At 47.2% G+C, this 3,149-nt stretch overlaps 1 protein-coding gene across 1 annotated transcript; it reads left to right on the plus strand.

Moving 5' to 3' along the window:
• Nucleotides 1-211: 211 nt before the first annotated feature.
• cdkn1cb (cyclin dependent kinase inhibitor 1Cb) lies at nt 212-2,509 on the plus strand. The gene is made up of 3 exons (XM_072386270.1): nt 212-973; nt 1,165-1,285; nt 1,705-2,509. The coding sequence occupies exons 1-2, from the start codon at nt 223-225 to the stop codon at nt 1,281-1,283; spliced, it is 870 nt and encodes a 289-aa protein (XP_072242371.1). The 5' UTR covers nt 212-222; the 3' UTR covers nt 1,284-1,285; nt 1,705-2,509.
• Nucleotides 2,510-3,149: the final 640 nt, after the last annotated feature.

The raw sequence follows: 3,149 nt of genomic DNA on the forward strand, positions 1-3,149 counted from the left end.
GAATTCAAATTCTTCCCCAGGTGACCTTCTGCTCAGCCCCCAAACACCTTCCCCGTGACTCCGGGAAAGTCCACGGTTTTATCCCCGACGTTTTGACTCCGGGACAGAAAGCAAAACACCTCGCTCTGCTCGGCTCGTACCCAAAAGGACACAGATTTGATGGGAAAATCAGGGTGGGGGTTGTCTGTGTGTTTGGGGAGGGTTGGACCCTGGAGGCGACCAATGAGAACGTCACGACACGTTGGGAGGTTATATATGCCGGTGCTCGCCACTCAAGGTACATTTAAACACAGCTGTGAGGGGAAGGGACCCGAGAGAGACAGGAGAGGAGACACGCACTCATACTCCCACAACACAACAACACTTCAATTCTGTCAAATTAGGAATCGGACAGTGGGTCCCCCTTTAGTAATTGTTTGGTTGTTTTTTTTGGTGATCGTTTTGGAGATGTCCCACGTCCAGTTATCGTGCAGTGCGCTGGAGAGGCTGGTGGCTCGGAGGACCTTCCCTCTCCACAGGCGCACCAGCGTCTGCCGCAACCTCTTCGGACCGGTGGATCACGACGAGTTGAGTCGGGATGTGAAAGCCAAGCTGCGGGAGATTTCTGACCGGGACCAGCAGAGATGGAACTTTAATTTCGAGGCCAACACACCCCTGGACGGGGATTACGAGTGGGAGGAGGTGCCCGTGGATAAGACCCCGGCGTTTTATCAGGAGTCCGCGCCGAACGAGAGGAGCCGAGTGCCGGCGACGCCCGTGAAGCAGAGGCCCTCCTCGGACTCTCCGCTCCCGGAGACCCCCCAAGCGGATGTACTGGAGCGTTTAGCGGCCCCCGAAAGCAGCAGCGGTCCCTGTCCGGTGGAGGTGAACCAGGAGAACCGCACAGACAAACTCAACTCAGGGACTCAAACACAGGCTCCGTGTGTTAGACACAAGACGACTGCTCCTGCTGACAGCAACACGCACATCCCAGGTGATTAAAGGGCATTTTAAATCTCATCTGGGATAGAGTCAGCCTTTGGTTTCAGAGCGGCTCCATCTAAGATTTTTCTTTAAATATCCCCTCACAAGCCGCTGCGTTACGTGCGCATCTTCATTTCTCCTGAAATCTGTTCAGAAGGTTAACTGATCTTTTTTTTTTCTTCTTCTTCTCATTTCACACAGACTTCTTCGTGAAACGAAAGAGGGCTGCTGATAGAAAATCGAATGACATGAGCGCTTCTTGCCACCTTTCCAAGTCTCCAATCCCGCTGGAACAAACTCCGCGAAAGAGGATCCGTTGAAGGTATATATAGCCTGTATATATATAAATGAACGTTCGTTTTGTTTTTTCTAATTCAGGTAGACCGTTAGAACTGTGTTCCATTTTTGGACGTCAACTCCATTCACTATCACTGTTTTCCAAATGGTCTCTGTCATGTTCGGAATTGCTCGGGATTACGCGAGCCAGACAGTCTTATCTGGGCGGGGGTGGCGTTTGTGGTGGTGAAATCGCAGTAGTAGTGATAGTAGTAGCTGTAGTAACAGCAGCGGTTGGGGGAGGGGGAGACGTGCGTCACGATGTGGCGGGAAAACGCTCGGGTAAAGGGTGACGCCTGCCGCTGCCCGGAGCTCCGTCTCCTGTTTCCTCAGAGAGCTGACTCACAGGCTTTTTCTCTGCCATGGCTGTTCCTCACAACTCTTGTTTTTCCATTTCCTCCTCAGGTGTTTTTTTTCCCCTTCTTCTTCTTTTTTTTTTTTGCACTATTTCCCTGCGCGTTTTTTTTTTTTTTTGGAAAATGAGGATTTCTGGAGAGCTGGGGGGACGGTGTGGGACAAAGAAGTCCCGACAGGTCGGCCGCGGCTCGGCGCTCCCCGGCGGAGCGCGGACCGAACGCCGGACCGGACTCTCAGGACTGAACGGTTTGGGTTTGCGAATGGAAGAGAGAGAGAAGAGGTGCTGGTGAAACAAAAAGAAATTGAGAAAAAAAAGAGAGAGAGAGAAAAATCCGCCTAATGACTTCTATCCAGTACAAATGTAGCATTCATTGTTGCTTTTGCATACAGCCACTCGACAGTGTTAAATGTTTTAACATCTGTGCAATCCTAAAAAAAAAAGATTTCTTTTAAAGAATACACTGGCCAAAAGTGTACAGCTTTATAGAGACAATAGCATATAAATGTTTATTTCTGTTCCGTTTTTTTTCTTGTTTTTTCTGTAAAATGTATATTTTTTAAGTTTATTCTAACTTATAAGTTATTTGTGTTGTTTTCTATTTAAGTTTCTGTTTATTTGTCAGATGCCTTGTTGATTTAGCCAGAGGGCATGTCTTTATTTTTATCTTATTATTTACATTATTATTATTATTATTTGATATTTGATATTTTTGCAATCATGTAGCTTCCCCATAGTTGTACACACTTGAAAAAAAAAATAGGTTTCTTTGTGTCTCTGAGCCGTTTGTTTTTCATCCAAGTGCCCTAATTATGTCTTGTTTAAAAATGGGAATAAAACATATCTTTCACTTCAGCTTTAAGATTCGTTGCCTGTTTTTTGGTTTTTTTTTTGTGGTCTGGTTTTCCAGGTACTTTATTCTTTTTAAGGCTAAAAGACAACCGAAACTGTGATGTGATGTGAGGCTTTTGACGTGTTCGTGGTGTCTCAGACTCCGCAGTCCGGCACCAACAGCAGCATAATGAAACCAAAACCCTTCTCCTTTTGGTTTTAGGCCGTTATTTAGAGAGGTTTTCCTGAACTTTACGCATACTCAGACCTTGCTGGGGTAAAAGACGCATTCAGAAGCGCAACCTTGATGGCAGCTGCGGGATATAGGCTCGGATTTAAAGGCCCTTTTCGCCCCTTCTAAAGAAGCAGCAGCTGCCTTTGGATCTCCGCTTTGTCCGCCACGAAGACACCCCCACATCCACCCGCACTCAACAAGCCCTCTAAAGACCCACTCACTTACACACACACACACACACACACACACACACACGCATACTGTTTACCCCGCCGCACGCAGATACACCGGGCGTGGAGGCCACCTGCCAGAGCTGGAAAAAGAAAACTACTAGTCTTTGTAATTGTCCTCGCCTATTGAAACAAACCATTCAACAGGTCATACTTGCAAGTTTACCCTTAATTGAAAGAAGCCAAACGTGGCGCGTGA

This window comes from Leuresthes tenuis, unplaced genomic scaffold (assembly GCF_036924035.1).
Source record: "Leuresthes tenuis unplaced genomic scaffold, fLeuTen1.0.hap1 SCAF_5, whole genome shotgun sequence".
Taxonomy (NCBI): domain Eukaryota; kingdom Metazoa; phylum Chordata; class Actinopteri; order Atheriniformes; family Atherinopsidae; genus Leuresthes; species Leuresthes tenuis.